The 17,352-nt window shown below is 38.2% G+C and overlaps 1 protein-coding gene across 1 annotated transcript in view; it reads right to left on the bottom strand.

Annotated features, from left to right (window-relative positions):
- The window catches only part of SPICE1 (spindle and centriole associated protein 1), a 94,889-nt gene extending 78,272 nt beyond the window's left edge, over nt 1-16,617 (bottom strand). Inside the window, exons 1-5 of the mRNA XM_006864178.1 lie at nt 16,519-16,617; nt 16,292-16,339; nt 8,111-8,254; nt 3,737-3,839; nt 2,832-2,938 (exon numbers count right to left, since the gene is read on the bottom strand). Of these exons, the coding sequence (XP_006864240.1) occupies nt 2,832-2,938; nt 3,737-3,839; nt 8,111-8,254; nt 16,292-16,339; nt 16,519-16,617 (501 nt within the window). The remainder of the gene's footprint in view (nt 1-2,831; nt 2,939-3,736; nt 3,840-8,110; nt 8,255-16,291; nt 16,340-16,518) is intronic.
- Nucleotides 16,618-17,352: the final 735 nt, after the last annotated feature.

Raw genomic sequence — 17,352 nt, 5'->3', positions numbered from 1 at the left:
TTCCACAGTCTGCCCCTGGCCTTGTCTTCACTGATGATATGGAGCTTTTCCATCTTCTCTTTCCACAGATGTAGTCAATTTGATTTCCATGTGTTCCATCTGGCAAGGTCCATGTGTATAGTCATCTGTCATGCTGTCTAAAGAAGGTATTTGAAATGAACAAATCATTGGTTTTTCAGAAATCTATAATGCGTTCTCCAGCATCATTTCTATCTCCAAGGCCCCATTTTCCAACTACTGATCCTTCCTCTTTGCTCCCAACCTTTGCATTCCAATCACCAGTAATGAGCAATGCATGTTGATTGCATGTTTGATCGATTTCAGATTGAAGAAGTTGGCAGTATTCTTCAATTTCATCCGCACTGGCTTTAGTAGTTGGTGCATAAATTTGAATAATAGTGGTATTAGTTGGGCTACCCTAGATTCATTACATTTCTTATTATCCGGACGCTAACTTTTCAAAAAGCTCAGAAACATAAGTGGTTTGGGCTATGGGTATAGCTAATGGGTTGTGATTATCCAAAATACTAAATACGTGCAACATTTTATTTAACTACCTTTGTTAGTAAAATAAAGAAACCCTGGTGACACCATGGTTAAGCACCACACTGCTATCCAAAAGGTTGGCAATTTGAACCCACCAGCTGCTCTGCAAGAGGAAGATAAGGTAGCTAGTCAGCTTCCATAAAGATTGCAGCTGTGGAGGCCCTATAAGGACGTCTACTTGTCTGAGAGGGTAGCTATGAGTTGGTACTGACTTGAGGACAGTGCATTTTACTTGGTGGGTGAGTAACATACAGTATGCTTAACATGTCTTCGAGGATTCTGGATATTAGATAAAATATTTAGGAAATTGCACTTAGAGACTAGAATTTAATACCTGTTAAGCACAGGTTCCAAAATATTTTATGGAAGAAAGGAGAACCATCAATTAACATGATGATCCTGGTGAATTACAAGATCCAGATCATCAAAGACATGTTGTTAAGCATTCAGCTACTAACCAAAAGGATGATAGTTCGAACCAAACAGCCACTCACACATGAGAGAAAGCCATGGCAATTTGCTTCTGTAAAGATTTCAGCCTAGGAAACCTTAAAGGGCAGTTCTACTCTGTCCTACAGGGTCACAATGAGTAAGAACCAATTTGATGGCACTCAACAACAATAAGAAGTTCTACTCATTTCTTGTTGTTGTTGTTGAGTACTGTCGAGTTGGTTCTGACACACAGCGACCCTGTATAGGATTTCTGAGAAGCAACTGATGGGTTTGAACTGCTGACCTTGTGGGCTCATTTCTTACAAGTTGCTCCATTTTAGTATTAAATTCTTCTTGTTCTTGTTGTTAGGTGCTGCCAAGTCAATTCCAACTCACAGAGAGCCTGTATAGGGTTTCTGAGGATGTAAAGCTTCATAGGAGCAGAAAGCTTCATCTTTCACCCACGGAGCAGCTGGTGGGTTTCAACTGCCAACCTCAAGGCCACTTGCTGTTGTTGTTATTAAGTGCTGTTGAGTCAGTTCCAACTGATAGTGAGCCTGTATAGAGTTTCCGAGGAGCAGATGGTGAATTTGAACCGCTAACCTTGAGGTTCAAACCGACCTTACAGTCCAGCACATTAACCCACAGCACCACACCAGGACTAGTCCAATACTTATCCTAAAACACCACCAGCACACCATTAAATTCTTAATAGGCTTGGGGAAAAAAAGTTTAATATATCAAAATGCTATGCATTTTGATTAAGTGTTTCAAGGAGACTTAATGAAACAATAGTTAAGCATTTGACTACTAACCCAAAGACTGGCAGTTTGAAGCCACCCAGCAACTCAGCTAGAGAAAGACCTAGTGATCTGCTTCCATAAAGTTTACGGCCACGAAAACCGTATTTGGCAGTTCTACTCTGTCATATGAGGCTGCTAAGAGTCAGCATCATTTTAACAGCACCCAATGATGACAATTTGGTTAGACTAGGCTAGTTGATGTTCCAGTATTATCATTTCCCCATTTAACTAGTCAACAAATTCCAAGTTTCCTTTGGCAGCCACTTTTTAAATACTCTAATATAGACTCCTGGTGTGGTGCTGTGGGTTAATGCGCTAGACTGACTGCAAAGCCTTTTGAACTGCAAGGTCAGTGGTTCAATCTCATCAGCTGCTCCTTGGAAACACTATACAGGGTCGCTATGAGTCAGAAACCAACAACAACAACAATATAGATTAGAAGGAACTAACATTTAAAGCAAAAACATATCAAGGCAAAAAAAAGAAATATTTTTTTTTTAAAGTAGATCAAAGATATTCATTACATTATTTATTGTGACAAAGAAGGATACAAGTTGATCCTTGGAACAATCATATCAGGTTTATTCTATTTCCATTTGACAACAACAAAAATACCACTTTGAACCAACTCAGATACCCTAAGATCAAACAGCCCGTAAGCAGAACAAGAGCACAGAGCCAACTAGCTCCAAAGTGGACAAGCTCCCTGCTGTCTCCATAATGGGAGAAAGTGGCTCAGTCTCACCTCTGATATGAACTAGACAGGAAGTCTTAAACAAATCGCTTAATTTTTCTGAGCCTCAGTTTCTTCATCTGTTAAATGGAGACTTAACAGTACCTACTTCCCAATAAGTATTAGCCATTTTTATTGTCTCATATCTTAATCTAAATGTTACTCAAAAATGGTCAGACATTTGAATCAGAGTAACACTAGCAACCACAACTTTGCCTTTCTTGATACTAGCTTTTAAAATTTTTACGATAACGCCTATGCCAACTTAAAACTTAAATTTTCACTTGAGTATTCTGACTGTGGGCAGAACACATTACCTGAGGGTCTATGACAGATTCACTCAGAATGGACTGGGTGACAGGGTCTCGATTTAATATGATGGGGTTTTGAGAGGAATCAGGAGCCATTGTTACATTCGGAAACCCTGCAGAAGGAAATAAGCCAAATAAGTTTTCTTTATTTGATTAAATTGACTCACAAGTACTATGCATTGCCGTTGATACATTACTCCTAGGCAATCTTAAATAATAATGTAGCTACAATGATAAAACAGGAGAAATAAGAGACTCTCTGCTCCCATAAAAATTTACAGCCTCAGAAACCCTATCAAGGGTTGCTGTGAGTCGGAACTGGCTTGACGGCACTTAACGACAACACTCATAAAGTCTTACTATATCCTAGATATAGAGATATCAGCAAGCTGCCCAGTTGCAATAATCAGTGACCAAGCCAGGATTTACATTCTAAACTAAAAACTAATGCTATATTTAATGAATTAAGATAAACAAATACATTATATACATTCTGTATATCTAGTAAGAGGAAAAGTGCCTTTAAGAGAAAGACTGATGTTGCTTTAGGTTAAAATTAAGCTTTACTCAAATTATATATAAATGTAAAATACTTCAATCAGATGGTAAGTAATATTAATAAACTGAAAAATTGGTCATGCTTCATAATTATGCAATACAGTAGACTATACCATATTTTAATAGGTAATAACAATTTATCTTTCCTTAACTAAGTAGCTGGTAAAAGTTAGTATTGTTAGTTGAAAGCAATCAAATTGTAATAAATCCAAGCATAACAACCATATATACTATCTACCCTAGAATACCTGTAAATAATACGATGCCTGAGAAAGAATTTTAAATTCTGAATAGTCAGTTGCAGGTTATAATAAATAAGAAAAACAAGCTTTGGTTTGAACTGGATAATTTACCTGTGTGCCTACGAGGAAAATCAACAAATAGATCTTTTGCTGCAGCCATCAAATGATCAGATCTTTCCAGTACATCCTGCATCTGGTATTGATCAGAAAGAATCTAGACATGTGTTAATGATAAGAATTGTTTAGAAAACAAAACAGCAATATAATTTTCAAATCACAAAGGAGAAACCATATGAAGGAATATAGCATGAAGGGAAATATAAGCAATTGCCCACTTTTAAAATCCTTCAGTGGGAGTATCACTAAGTATCAGTTCAAACCAAAAAAGCCAAATCCAGGCCACCAAGTCAGTTCTGACTCACAGCAACCCAACAGGGCAGAGGAAACCTGCTCCACAGGGTTCCCATGTTGTTATCTTTGTGGAAGCAGACTGACACATCTTTCTCCCATGGAGCAGCAGGTGGATTCAAACCACTGGCCTTCTTCCCATTAGCAGCCCAGCTCTTTGACAACTGCACTTCCAGGGCTCCTTTTATGAGGCTAGTACCATGATCAGTGGCTTTCAAATAACTGACTGCACATCACACAAAGAAATAAATATCATGACCTAGTATGCTCACACACAAAGAGTCTTGGTGTAGCACTGCAGGATAAGTGCTGGACTGCGAACTTCAAGGTCCATGGTTCAAACCCAGCAGCGGCTCCTCAGAAAACTTATACAGGGTTGTTACGGGTTAGAACCAATTTGATGGCACTTAACAACAACAACACACACACACACACAAGCATTTATCACTGAAATAGAAGTTTCATAGGAACCTTACCTTACTCCATGAGAACCATTCTGATATTTTCATTTTAATTTCTATTCTATTTCATTTAAGGTGATTTCATAACACACTATAGGTTATATCCATAGCTTAAAAAAACATAATGTAAGATAATGAGTTTGGGGGCATGAAACAAAAAATTTATTGCTCCTGCCTTTATAAACTGTTATTGTTGTTAGGTGCCATCGAGTTGGTACCAACTCATAGCAACTTTATGCACAGCAGAACGAAACACTGCCCGATCCTGGGCCAACCTCACGATTGTTGCCAGGCTTGAGCCCACTGATGCTGCCACTTTGCCAATCCATCTCACTGGGGGTCTTCCTCTTTTTCTCTGACCCTCCACCTTACCAAACATGTCAGTTTTTAATCCTACAGAGGTGAGAACTCCAAAATCAGAGAAGTGCTATTGCTGAAGTACTTTAAACTTCAGGAAATTTCATAGTCGCAATTAAGGACAACCGCCAGAGTAAAAGCAAGTCAACTCTACCCACCACCACCAGATGGCAGTATAGAGTTGAAAGGGAACTCCAATTTTCTGAAAACTGCCCTGTTTTCAACACTGGCTTCAATCCTTAAAACATCTGATTAACTATAAATAGTCTTACCAGAACTTAGTTACTGTTTTAAGGCAGAGAAAAAGAATAATAACCAGGGTCTTACCGTCTCCCCTTTGCCTGTAACCAAGCAGATTGGCTCATTAGTTCTTTTGAGAAACTTGATAAAAATAAGGTCTTAAATTTGTTCCTTCCACAGAGTAAACTTTGGAATGGTATTAAGGCAAAGAGCACATTTGGAGCCAGAAGATTCAGATTCTAGGCCCAGTCAAAGGATACCACGCAAAACCCAGCTTTGTTAAGCTAAGTTTCCAGATGTGCAAATGGTACTATGCCCACTCTGCAATCCCAAAGAGGTTGTTAAGAAGATAGGGACACACTGAAAAACCAACCATACAGCACTATAGAGATGTTTAAGAATGTATTTACAATTTATGTTATGTCATGAGCCAAACTTCTATTCCTGGTTAACCATCCTCCAAGTATACATGATGAAAGCTTAAGAAAGAATATGAATTGATCAGTATAATCTGCCATTATAGTAGGAAAATTATGCAACATATATTTCCTAACGGTAGTTTTAAGAGTTTAGTATCTAAAAAATAAGCACTGACTTTCTATCAAAATAATTACACGTAATGGGTAGAAGGAGACTGTGGAGGAATAACCTTACTGATCATATCGAGACCAGCTATTAATCATATGGAAGTCTCAAGTACAACTGTTGCCCTGTTGTCCTCTGCTAGCTGCTTGGGCAGAAGATTTGAAAGGCCAGACATCAGTGGACTGACTTTCCTTTGCTTTAGTGCTCATCTCTGATAAAGTGCATCCTTCCAATAGGTAAACCCATCTGTATATATTATTTGCTCTGATGGATTTTCAGAGCACAAAGCCAAACTGACAATCATGAATTGTCAAAGATCAGTCAAGTTCCCTGTGAAAGCATCGTAAACCTCTTGCTCCATCCAGCAATTTTGCTCCACAGCAATAGAAACCAGGAGAAAATGGGCGATTATGAAGTGATTTAGGAAGATCACATTATAAATTTGGAATTGACAAAATCTTTGTGAAAGTCTTCTTCTAAGTCAGGACATCTTTGTGATGTGTCTATGGCACAGGTATATCATGCAGCAAATGAAATAGAAGCCTCTAATGGTCAAAACGTTTTTCTCTTCTTTGATGTTAATCTAGGTTCCCAAAGAGCTCCAGGTTTATAGGGGTTGGGGTCGTGAGAGCTCTAACTGTTGTTGTTGTTGTTAAGTGCTGTGCAGTTAGTTCTGACTCATAATGACCCTGTACAGGGTTTCCAAGGAGAGGCTGGTGGGTTTGAACTGCCAACGACCTTGAGGTTATCAGTCCAGTGCTTATCCTACAGTGCCACCCCAGGGTTCATATCAATAATTAAATAGGATACATTTAAGGGGTCTTCTTTTGGTTCGATCACATCCATTTAAAAGACATTGTAAATGTAGTAATAGCAAAATAATAGATACAATCTATTTTGACTCAGCAATTCCACTTCTAAGAATTTATCCGACATACTCAGGCAGTACCCAAATGCATACTTATTGTGGCAAGGCAGGAAACAATCTGTGAGTGGCAGATACTCTTACTTATCTACCAATATCCTGTTTTCCCTTTCTTCGTTCAACATTAAACAAAACTTACAACTTTTAGCCAAGTATAAAGCCCAGCCACCTTGCAAGTGTGAACCACTATGTAAAGAAGAACTGGAGAATGGGATATGAGCCAGGACATCTGGATGGTAAGTAAAAAGGAAGGCATTCTCTTTCCTGCTTCCTGGTGGATGGAAGAAGGAAGCTGGAGCTCCAGGTAGAGGACGCTGGAGCAGCCAACTTGTGCTCAGAGATGGAAGACATGTTAGAAAGGTTAACAAAGACACCTTACCTCTAGACTATTTTATAAAAAAGAGGAACAAAAATTATTTATTTAAACCATCCTATTTTGGGGCCTTTTTTAAACCTGACATTTAAACTATACTCTAATACACAATCTAAATATCTACCAATACAGGTCTGGATATATTATGGGATAGCTACAGGCTAAAGACCAAAGAGCCAAAGTCCTTCTCGTTGAGTACATTTCAACTCCTGGCGACCACATGTGTTATAAACTAGAACAACTCCACAGGATTTTCTTGGCGGTCATCTTTAGAATATATCATTCTTGATATCTATCATATCATACAACTGACACCTCATTTTACTAAGAAACCTCATGAACTCCTCAAAACAAAGGCAAAGTGTGATTTGCAGCTGCATTGAAAAGTCACCCCAAAAGCCAAGTTCATGAGCATCAGCCTGAACAAGGAGCAGCACTACAAGTGTTCCAGCCCAAATGCAGGAACATATTTTGCTGTAATGGCCTCTTATTTTCCATACTGCTTCTTGCTCTACAACATCTAATCGTTGTATTATATGTGACACAGAATTGAGCCAAAAACAAGTGGCTTACTAACTGAATAAGCACACATTTTTTCCCTAAAATACTACTGAGAAAGAGTTAAGGTAACTCATTTGTATATGTAAGGCACTAACTAAACGGGGTCCTGGTGTGACACTGTAGGGTAAACACGGGACTACTATCCACACAAGGTTGGCAGTTCAACCCAGCAGCCACTCCTTGGAAATGCTGACTTGGAACCGACTGTATGGCACTTAAAAACAACAACTATGTACCAAGGACAGTGCTAACCACTTTTTAAGAATTGTATCTCTGGAATTGCATAGCAACACAATTAGGCAAGTAATGCTATTGGCATCTGAAAAATGAGCAAATTGAGGTTGAGATGTTAAGTAAATTGTAAAAGGCCACATGGCTAGTTACCCTAGGGAGATATTCAAACCACTGTACTAAACTCTAATTGCCTCTTTGTTGGGTTTTGGTTATACTGTTTTTTAATCGACATTAATTAACTAGCGCCTTTCCAATGTAAAACAAATGGGGAAAGAAAAGAAAAATCTATTTATTTCTTTATTTTCTTTCAATCTAACTTTAAAGATAATAGGATTTAGTACCTCCTTCATGATAGCCAGTCTCCTTTTCTCAAGAGTAGAAGCTTCTGGTTTCTGCTTCCTCCATTTTCGTCTCAGAGCTTTTTCTTGGAGTTCCCAGTGTACTAATGCTCTATTCTTCGATTTGTGTATTTCATGACGACGCAGCTGTATAGCAGAAAAAAAAACGTTATAATGTTTCAGGAACAGAGACGTTGCCAAAGTTGCCAATTCACATAGTAAGAGCCCCCATCTGTATTCTAGTCTTTCCTTTTTTTTTTTTTTTTTTAATTCTTTCTGGCCCATCATGTATATTCACATGAAAAATATACACAGTCCTCTAAAATGATCAAAAAGGATTTTTTAAAATATCTAAAACTAGTTGTTGTTAAGTGCCCTCGAGTCGGTTCCAACCCATAGCAACCCTGTATAGGGTTTCCAAGGAGCAACTGGTGAGCTTGAACCACCGACCTTTCAGTTCAAATGGTTTTGCAGTCTGGCGCATTAACCCACAGCACCACACCAGGTAGGACTGCCTAAAAGGTAAATTAAAAATATTACTTTATATTTTCTTTGTACAACATTATCAAATAAATCAGTGTTTTTCAAGCAGCAGATTAAGACTCATTTGTTGTTTTGGTTGTTAGGTGACAAGCCGGTTCCAACTCGTAGAGGCCCTGTGCACAGTAGAGAGCAGGACTGCACCACCTGTCCTGTGACGTCCTCACAATTGTTTGGTTCCACTGTTGCAGCTGCTGTGTCAATCCACCTCCTTGGGGGGCTTCCTCTTTTTCCATGATCTTCCACTTTACCAAGCATGATATCCTTTTCCAGGTCCTCCTGATATTATAACAAAAGTCCATAAAACCAAGTCTTGCCATTCTTGCTTCTCAGAAGCATTCTGGCTATATGTCTTCCTAGACACATTAGCTTGTTCTGCTGGCAGTCCAGCATACTTTCAATATTCTTTGCCAGCACCATAATTCAAATGCATTGACTCTTCCTCTGTCTTCCTTACTCATTGTCCAGCTTTCTCCTATGTATATGGTGGGGGTGGGTGATTATGTTCTGTGGTGTCAGTTCAGACTCATAGCAACCCTATACAAGGTTTCCAAGGCTATACATCTTTACGGGAGCAGAAAGCCTCATTTTTTTTCGGCAGAACAGCTGGTAGTTTCAAACTGCTGACTGCAGCACGACTCGTAATCATTACCCTACCAGAGCTCCTTCACATGCATATAAGAAAAATTAAAATACCATGGTTTGGGTAGATACACCTTGGACCTCAAAGTGATGCTTACAAGAGGTCTTATGCAGCAATTCTGCCCAATGCAATAATACACCGTTTGATTTCTTCACTGCTGCTTCCATAAGTTTTTTTTTCTATTTGGATCCAAGTAAAACAAAATCCTTGACAACATCAACTTTTGTCCATTTATCATCATGTTTTTATTGGTCCAGTTCTGAGTAAATTTTGTTTTTCTTTTCACTGAGCTGTAATCCATACTAAAGGCTGTATTCTTTAGTATGGATCGCCAAGTGTTTTAAGTCCTCTTCACTTTCAGCAAGCAAGGTTGTGTCATCTGCATAGTTCAGGTTGTTAATGAGCCTTCCTACTACACTAATGCTATGTTCTTCTTCATATACTCCAGCTTCTCAGATTGTTTACTCCGCATACAGAATAAGTAAGTATGGTGAAAGGATACAACCCTGACACACACCTTCCCTGATTTGAAACCACAGACCTCTTGGTCTATGTATAGGTTCTGATTGAGCACAATTAAGTGATGTGGAATTCCCATTCTTCACAATGCTATATACAGTTTGCTATGATCCACACAGTCAAATACCTTTGTATCGTCAATAAAACATAAGTACATATCTTTCGGGTATTCTTTTTCAGCCAAAACCCATGTGACCTCAACATGATATCCTGGCTCCATGTTCTCTTCTGAACCCAACTTGAAATTTCTGGCAGCTACCTATGGATATACTGCTACAACCTCTGTTGAATTATCTTCAGTAAAAGAAACTCCATACATCTGTCAGTTTCTTTTGCTGTGGTGGTCTTCATGTTGCTATGATGCTGAAAACTATGCCACTGTTATCCAAGCTGGACAGAGTTCAATGAAGTTTAACGATTAAGAACACACTAGAAAGAAGGAACAGGTGGCCCATTTCTGAGGGATTCATCACTAAAAACCTATGAATAGCAGCAGAACCTTGTTCTATATAGTGCCAGAAGATGAGCCCCTCAGGTTGGAAGGCATTCAAAACACGACTAGGGAAGAGCTGTCTTCTCAAAGCAGAACTGATCTTAATAAAGTGGAACAAAGCTTTCAGGACTTTCATTCTATAATGGGGTGCGACTACAATGAGAACAGCTGTAAATACCCATTAATAATCAGAATGTGGAATGTAAAAAGTATGAACGTAGAAAAACTGAAAGTTGTAAAAAATGAAATGGAGCACATAAAGATTAATAGTCTAGGCTTTAGTGAGTTGAAATGGATGGTACTGGTCATTTTGAATCAGATAATCATATGGTTTATTTATTTAGTTAGGCTGGAAATTATCCATTTCACAGGGATGGTATCACATTCATCGCCAAAAAGAGCATATCAAGATCTACCTTGAAGTACAATGCTGTCTGTGACAGGGTATTATCTCAGCTCTATAAGGAAGACCAGTTAATACCACTATTATTCAACTTTACAAACCAACAATCAAAGCCAATGCTTAAGCAATTGACTAATTCTACCAACTTCTTCAATCAGAAACTTATCAAATATGCACTCAAGATGCATTGATCGTTACTGATGATTGGAATGTGAAAGTCAGAAACAAAGAGGAGTGATCAATAGTTGGAAAATATGGCCTTGGTGATACAAATGACACTGGAGATAGCATGAGAGAACTTTGCAAGATCAATTCACTGCAAATATTTTCAAGAACATAAACACTGACTATACACATGGATCTCACCAGATGGAATATACAGGAATCTAATTGACTTCAACTGTGGGAAGAGACGATGGATAAGGTCAGTATCATCAATCAAAACAGGGCTAGGGCCAATTACAGAACAGACCATTAATTACTCATATATGCAAGTTCAGGCCAAAGCTGAAGAAATTAAAACGAGTCCACCAGATCCAAAATACAACCTTAAATATATCCCATGAATTTAGAGACCAACCCTAAGAACAACTTTGACGCATTGAACATTAATGACCGAAGGCCAGAAGAGTCAAGGGATGATATCAAGAACACCATCCAAGAAAAAAGCAAACGATCATTAAAAAGAAAAGACCAAAATGGATATCAGAAGAGACTCTGAAACTTGCTCATAAAGGTAAAGTAGCTAAAGCAAATGAAAGAAATGATGAAGTAAAAGAATTGAACAAAATATTCAAAGAGCCAATTCAAGAAGACAGAGTAAAGTAGTACAGTGAAATAGGTAAAGACCAAGAGTTAGAAATCCAAATGAAAGAACACACTCAGCATTTCTCCGGTTGTAAAAACTAAAGAAAAAAATCTAAACCTCCTAACCCTGCCTGGAGGGTCTTACTGTTAGGGCCAAGAGTGGAAAACACTGGCTTCAGAAAACAAACTGTCTCTAGGAAGCAAAGTGGACATGCCAGTCAGTTTTGCTGCTCTTCCTGTCAGCAATGGCTATAGAAACTTAATTTAAAAGACTCCCACACATGCATAGAATATTTCAGGCTGTGAAGGAGCTAGCTAAAATGGGAGGTTAGCAAGTCCCAGCAATTTAATCCAGCCAGAGAAGACACTGGAATTTCTGAAGCACTGGAGATGAGAGCTTTACCCTCCTTGAGAAAAGCTTGGAGACATATGGCACTGCAAATAATTAACTGTGATATTCTGGAGACAAGATACAGAGCAATTTCTACTTCCTCCTGAGGGAAGAGAGAAGGAACAACTGAGCTGAGTCTTGAAGGATGCACAGTTGATTTCATGCGACTAGACCCTCCATGAAGCCAGGGTCATCTGCTGAAGAAACAAGTCTGAGAAGTGCTATCACTTCAGCTACCTGGAAACCCAAGGAAGTTAATGCTGTGATGATCCCATTCTGGAGTAGAGCCTTCTAAGGTTTAAGGGTAAAAGTGACTCATGATTATCTGAAAACCATGGAAACAGCCAATGGAAGAAGAGTTGAAAGCAACTTCACCACTCCACTCAAAACATGGTTTTCTTTTCCCCTCGGTGGGGGTGGAAAAAAGCTCCTCAGTTTGACCTTTGTCTTCAGCTTCTGGAAAATAGCCCTTAGAATTTCTCAAGCAATCCAAGTGTCTATGTTTTACAATATAATATATGTCACTATATGAGGGGGCTTCAAAAACCTCATGGAAAAATGGAACTAAAAGATAATGGAATTTTTCCATGAACTTTTGAAAGCCACTTATAAAGTATACATAAAAATTGTAAAAAAAAAAATCTAAATCTTAGCTTGAAATACTGAAGGATTCTGTGGGTATAATACTGAACAATGCAGGAACTAGTAAAAGAGAAGATGGAAGGCAGGCACAGAGTCACTGAACCAAAAAAAATCAGTCAGCCTAGTATTGCTACAATAAAAGCCACATAGACCAATGGAACAGAATTGAGAATCCAGAAGTAAATCCATCCACATACAGTCAGCTGATCTTTGACAAAGGGCCAAAACACATGAAATGGGAAAGAGAAAGTCTCTTTAACAAATGGAACTGTCAAAACAGAAGAATGAAACAAAACCCATAGCTCACCTCATATACAAAAACAAACTCAAGATGGATTAAAGAACTAAATGTCAAATGTAGAACTATAAAGAAATACTTAAGACAAACTTAGTGGCCCTAATACATATCATAAATATACTATCAAACCTAACTGAAAACACACAAGCAGGAGAAGACAAACTACATGACTGGGACTTCCTAAAAATTAAACACTTATGTACATCAAAAGATGTCACCAAGAGTAAGAAGAGACTGAGGAACTTTTTGATAATGACCTTATCATACAAGGGACTAATCTCTAAAATTTATTGAAAACCTCAACACCTCAACAAGAAAAAGACAAAGAATCCAATTTAAAAATGAACAGAGACATGGACAGGGACTTCACCAAAGACATTGAGGCAGCCAACAAAACATATGAAGAACTGCTTGTCATCATTAGCCATTGTTGTTGTTGTTGTTAAGTGTCATCGAGTTGGTTCCAACCCAGAGTGACCCATGTAGGGTTTACAAGAAGCAGCTAGTGAGCTTGAACCACCGACCTTGCAGTTCAAATGGCTTTGCAGTCCGGTGCATTAACTCACAGCACCACACCAGGCACCTTCATTAGCCATCAGAGAGATGCAAATCAAAACAACCATGAGATATCGTCTTGCCCTTGCACTACTTGCAAATTTCAAAGAAACAGAAAACAACAAATGTTGGTGAGGGTATGAAGAGACCGTGACCCTCCTACACTGCTAGTGAGACTGTAAAATGGTACAATCACTGTGGAAAACGGTACGGCACTTCCTAAAAAAAATGGAAATAGAATATTGTATGGCCCAGCAATCTCTCTCCTTGGTATACATCCTCAAGAAATAAGAGCCATAACACGAATAGATCTAAACACACCTATGTTCATCTAAACACACCTATGTTCATCATTGCACTATTCACAGTAGCAAAAAGGAGACAGTCAAAATTTCCATCAACAATGCTGAAGAATAACGATTGTGAGGCTGACACAATACTGGGAAGTGTTTCATTCTGTTGGCCATAGGGTAGGTATGAACTGAACCAATTCGAAGTCACCTAGCAAAAAAATGACTAAAACCAATGACAGACAATGCCAAGTGTTGCTAAAGATGTACAGAAATTGGAACCCTAATACACTGCTGGTAAGATGATAAAATCATACAGCCATTTCTTCAAAACAATTTGGCAGTCCCTTAGAATATTAAACATCTGCTCCAACAATTCCACTCCTACATATACCCATGAGAAACAAAACTGTGTCCACACAAAGACTTGTAAACAAAGGTTCATAATAGTATTAATAATAAACAAAAAGCAAAAACTCAAATGTCCATCAACTGATGAATGGGTAAACAAATGTAGTACATCCATACAACGGAATATTATTCAGTAATAAAAAGGAACGAAGTACTGATACATGGTACAAGAAGCTACTCACAAAAGATCACACATATTCCATGAATCCATTAATATAAAGCATCCAAAGTAAGCAAACCCATAAAGACATAAAGTAGAACAGTGGTTGGGAGGGACTTGGGGAAGGGCAAAATAAGGAGTAACTGCTAATGTATATGGGGTTTCTCTCTGAGGTGATAAAAAATGTTCTGGAACAGTTTGATCCATTTCTCAGAGGTTGGACTTCTTAAAACACTCTTATCTGTTTTATGGATAACACTCATAGATAGTGATGATGGCTGTTTTATGGATAACACTCATAGATAGTGATGATGGCTGCACAACCCTTTAAGTATACTAAAAACCTCTAAGTTGTATACTTTAAAAGAGTGAGTCATTGTTGTGAAGTGCTGTCCAGTTGGCTCTGATTCATAGTGACCCTATACACAACAGAATGGAACACTGTCCAGTCCTGTGTACAAAACTGTACATAACAGAACAAAACGCTGCTGAGTAAGTCATAAGGCATGTGAGTTACATCTCAATAAAGCGGATGTGAAAAAAGCCTATAAAAGAAAGGAAGAAAAAAAATTAATAGGACTCCAAGTGGAATTAAGATACAAATAAAATATAGATAGGTAGAGCGAAAGGTAGAAACCAATCCAAGTAAAGAAAATAGCAAGAATAGACGGTCAAAAGTAGAAATGCACATGGCATGTTCAAGGGACAATAAGGACTAAATCATTACAATAATTAGATCAGTGTGTTGTTAGGGAAGTAATAGCAAATACTGCTATAGATTAGATTATTTTGTTGTTGTTGTTAAGTGCCATTGAGTCCCATAGCAAACCTGTATAGGGTTCCCAAGGAACAGCTGGTGATCTTGAACCACGACCTTGCAGTTCAAACGACCTTTACAGTCTGACACATTAACCCACAGCACCACACCAGGACTCCTAGATTATATTTGTTGTGTTGTTTAAGTGCTGTCAAGTCGATTCCAACCCATAACTGCTCTGTATAGAGTTTCCAAGGAGCAGCTGGTGAGCTTGAACCTCCAACTTGCAGTTCAAATGACTTTGCAATCTGACACATTAACCCACAGTGCCACGCCAGGACTCCTAAATTATATCATTTTATTTTGTTAAGTGTCATTGAGTCAGTTCTGACCTATAGCAACCCCATATAGGGTTTCTGAGGGTTTAAATCTATCGAGAACAGAAAGCCTCATCTTTCTCCCTTGGAATGGATGGTGGGGACAAACTGTGCACCTTGTGGTTCGCAATCCAGTGCTTATCATATGAAGCCACCATGCTCCCATTAGATTAATCGATAGATACATAGATAAAGACAGATAGGTATGTACAGGGCAATTACTAAAAGATTTGGACTATAAATCTAGCTCATCTAATGAAAATCTAATAAAGCTAAGTGACAATCTTAGCTAAAATAAGGAAGTTTACAAGATATAAATTTGTATTTAATATAAGCATGATTGTTGTTGTTAGTTTTCCAATCAACGCCAACTCATGACAATCCTGTGTAGAACACAACAAACTGCTCCCTGGTCCATGACATCCATCTGAATCCATTATTGTGGCTATTGTGTAGTAGTGCTTTCCAACCTTAGGGGATCATCCTCCAGCGCTCTACAGGACAATATTCTGTTGAGAGCCATAATTTTCAGAAGTCCATTACCAGGTCTTTCTTCCTAGTCTGTCTTAGACTGGCAGCCCTGCTGAAACCCTTTCACCATGAGTGATCCTTATGGTAATTGAGATACTTGTAGCAGAGCTTCTAATATCATAGCAACACACAAGCCACCACAATAGGTTACACTGACAGACAAGTGGACACTATACTAAGGGAATAGTCCATTATCTTTTCATTGAAATTTTCTGTGAAATTTTTGATGCCCTCTTGTATAAGCATAAAGGATTAAATATTATTGAACAATTTTCAGGAACTTCTATTCTGAAGGGTATAAACCAAATATATTCAAAAAAAAAAAAAAAAATAGACCAAATTCATTAACTTTTGATATTAAACTTACTAGATCTTCAGGAGTTGCTCTATGGACTGTTAAATCATTCACGGTATTCTGAAGGAGAAAAAAAAGAAAAAATTTTTTCTTAAAGAATAAAGGGCACATGGAACCCCATTCTGCTCTACTGCATATTGAGCCCCATGCAGAGCCCAATTTGAATGACTAGGGCCATGTCACCAGGTCTATTGCCCCAAAACAATGTTACAATGTGACAGGATCCCATTTAGACTTACATCCCATTCTTGCTTCACTGAAGATTGCTTCTTCTTTACTTTCAGTGTTTTTCTTCCTCCTCCCCGAGGGTAGTAACGGTTCACTCTCACAAAGGACATCTAAGGGTAATAATCAACATTAAAATTTTTAAATACAAGAAAAAGGAAAAAGAAAAAAGTGTTAACATGTAAGCATCTGTAACAAAGGGCATAGTGTGGCACTGTAGGAAAAGCACTGGACTGCTAACTGCAAGGTCAGTGGTTCAAACACAAGAGATGCTCCTTGTAAAACCTATACAAGGTGGCTATGAGTTAGAACAACAACCAAAATACTTAGTTCTCTTACTTCACCATTAATTTATGAAAAGTTGACGCTGATAACAATAATAAGAATAACAAATATTTGCTTAATAAAGAACTCTAGGAATACAGATGGTGGTGGTTGTGGTTATGTGCCGTGAAGTTGGTTCCAACTCATAGCGACCCTGTACAGGGTTTCCAAGGCTGTAAATCTTCACGGAAGTTGAAAGCCTCCTCTTTCTCTCGCGGAACAGCTGGTAGTTTTGAACTGCTGACCTTAAAGTTAGCAGCCCAATTCATTAACCATTATGCTACCAGAGGAATACAGATAATAATATCTAAAGCAAGACTACAACAATACTTTTAAATTTGGTCAAACACCAATTATATGTGAATAATGAATACAAGGAGGAAGGAGAAGGCAAAGGGAGTTAGAGTTTTATTTTTCAATTTCTAACATTTTATTTTTATTTGATCTAAAGAAATTAATACTAGTCAGTGTGCATTTATCAAGGCAAAATGTTCAGTTTCAGGATGTAGGCACAGAGAAAATAA

Source organism: Chrysochloris asiatica, unplaced genomic scaffold (assembly GCF_000296735.1).
Source record: "Chrysochloris asiatica unplaced genomic scaffold, ChrAsi1.0 scaffold00061, whole genome shotgun sequence".
NCBI classification, from domain to species: domain Eukaryota; kingdom Metazoa; phylum Chordata; class Mammalia; order Afrosoricida; family Chrysochloridae; genus Chrysochloris; species Chrysochloris asiatica.
Note: the sequence above shows the minus strand (reverse complement) of the source record. Positions and strands in the feature narration are given on the sequence as shown.